The 1,444-nt window shown below is 49.3% G+C and overlaps 1 protein-coding gene across 1 annotated transcript in view; it reads left to right on the top strand.

Annotated features, from left to right (window-relative positions):
• Positions 1 to 6: 6 nt before the first annotated feature.
• LOC123148995 (polyubiquitin 11) overlaps positions 7 to 1,444 on the top strand; it is a gene marked incomplete in the record, with an annotated part of 2,214 nt that continues 776 nt past the window's right edge. Inside the window, 2 exon segments of the mRNA XM_044568529.1 lie at positions 7 to 213; positions 1,154 to 1,444. Coding sequence (XP_044424464.1) covers positions 1,154 to 1,444 — 291 coding nt within the window.

The following is a 1,444-nucleotide window of genomic DNA, read 5'->3' as shown; positions in this document are numbered from 1 at the left end:
CCGCTCCGGCCCCCACAAGTCACCCGTGCCGGTGCCGTAGCGCTTCTTCCTTCTCTCCCTCCCGTCCGAGCCGGCTCGGCTATAAAATCCCCGCCCCCTCCCGTCTCCTCTCCACACATCCGATCCGATCCAATCCAATCCAGCCCCCCTACGATCTCACCGGGAAACCTCCGATCCGAGCGAAGCGAAGGCTCTCTCGTCCTCCTCCTCAAGGTATGCGAGGCTACGGTTTCTTCTTCGCTCTCTCGTGCGTGCGTGCGTGCCCTTGGATCGATCGTTGCTAGCACCGCCCTCGATCCTGCTAGTCGTATGGATTTGGAGTAGATCTGTGGGTGGGTCGAGGCGTTATTGCTGTTGATCGATTGCAGCTCGTTCGGTTAGTCGTGGCTGATTAGGCCTGATTGTAGTTTTTTTTTTGTTTTTTAGGCCTGATTGTAGTTAACACGTCTCTCTTGATTATGCCGTGATTTTCGAGCAGATCTGCCGATTATGATGGGATTGCTGTGGGGTCGGTTCGTCTTAGTTCTGCTTGGTTGTTATTGTGGATTTTTGATTATGTACCGCTCATGAGCCTCATATGTTGAAGGGTACACCTTCGTGGTATTACTGGGATGCGATGCGATTGCTGTTGGTTCGGTTCATCTATCTCGTTATAGACTTAGTTAGCTAGTTTCTGATTTTGTAGCCCTATGATCTGTGGAAGGATACACCTATGATTTGCTAGATTAATAGTTCAGCTTTGTAGTTGCTTGTAGCGTCCGTAGTTGGGCATTGAATTCAACTCTTAAATTCATGTCGGTTTGCCGATATTACTGTTGGTTTCTAGGCTTGTTGACAAGCTTCTCAGTACAACCAGATTACATCAGCTCCTATTGAAACTGCGCTGGTAGATATGCTATTCCCTCCGTCCCATAATATAACAGCGTTTTTGATACTAGTATAGTGTCAAAAACACTCTTATATTATGTCAATCCATTGGCTTGTTCTAGTGGCCAGCTCCTGGGCAGTTTGCTGTCAGCTCTCTAGCTGATTTCATCTCTGTTGCAATTTCATCTTTGTAGCATGGTGGCCATCTGGTTCATCTATTGTTTGACGTACTGCAGATATCCCTGTACTGTAACTTAATCTGCTTCTGTCTGCTTTGTATTTACAGATGCAGATCTTTGTGAAGACCCTCACCGGCAAGACCATCACCCTTGAGGTCGAGTCCTCTGACACCATTGACAATGTCAAGGCAAAGATCCAGGACAAGGAGGGCATCCCCCCGGACCAGCAGCGTCTCATCTTTGCTGGCAAGCAGCTCGAGGATGGCCGCACCCTTGCGGACTACAACATCCAGAAGGAGTCCACTCTCCACTTGGTGCTCAGGCTCCGTGGTGGTATGCAGATCTTTGTCAAGACCCTCACCGGCAAGACCATCACCCTGGAGGTTGAGTCCTCAGAC

The sequence above is a fragment of the Triticum aestivum genome, chromosome 7A, assembly GCF_018294505.1.
Source record: "Triticum aestivum cultivar Chinese Spring chromosome 7A, IWGSC CS RefSeq v2.1, whole genome shotgun sequence".
In the NCBI taxonomy this organism is placed as follows: domain Eukaryota; kingdom Viridiplantae; phylum Streptophyta; class Magnoliopsida; order Poales; family Poaceae; genus Triticum; species Triticum aestivum.
Note: the sequence above shows the minus strand (reverse complement) of the source record. Positions and strands in the feature narration are given on the sequence as shown.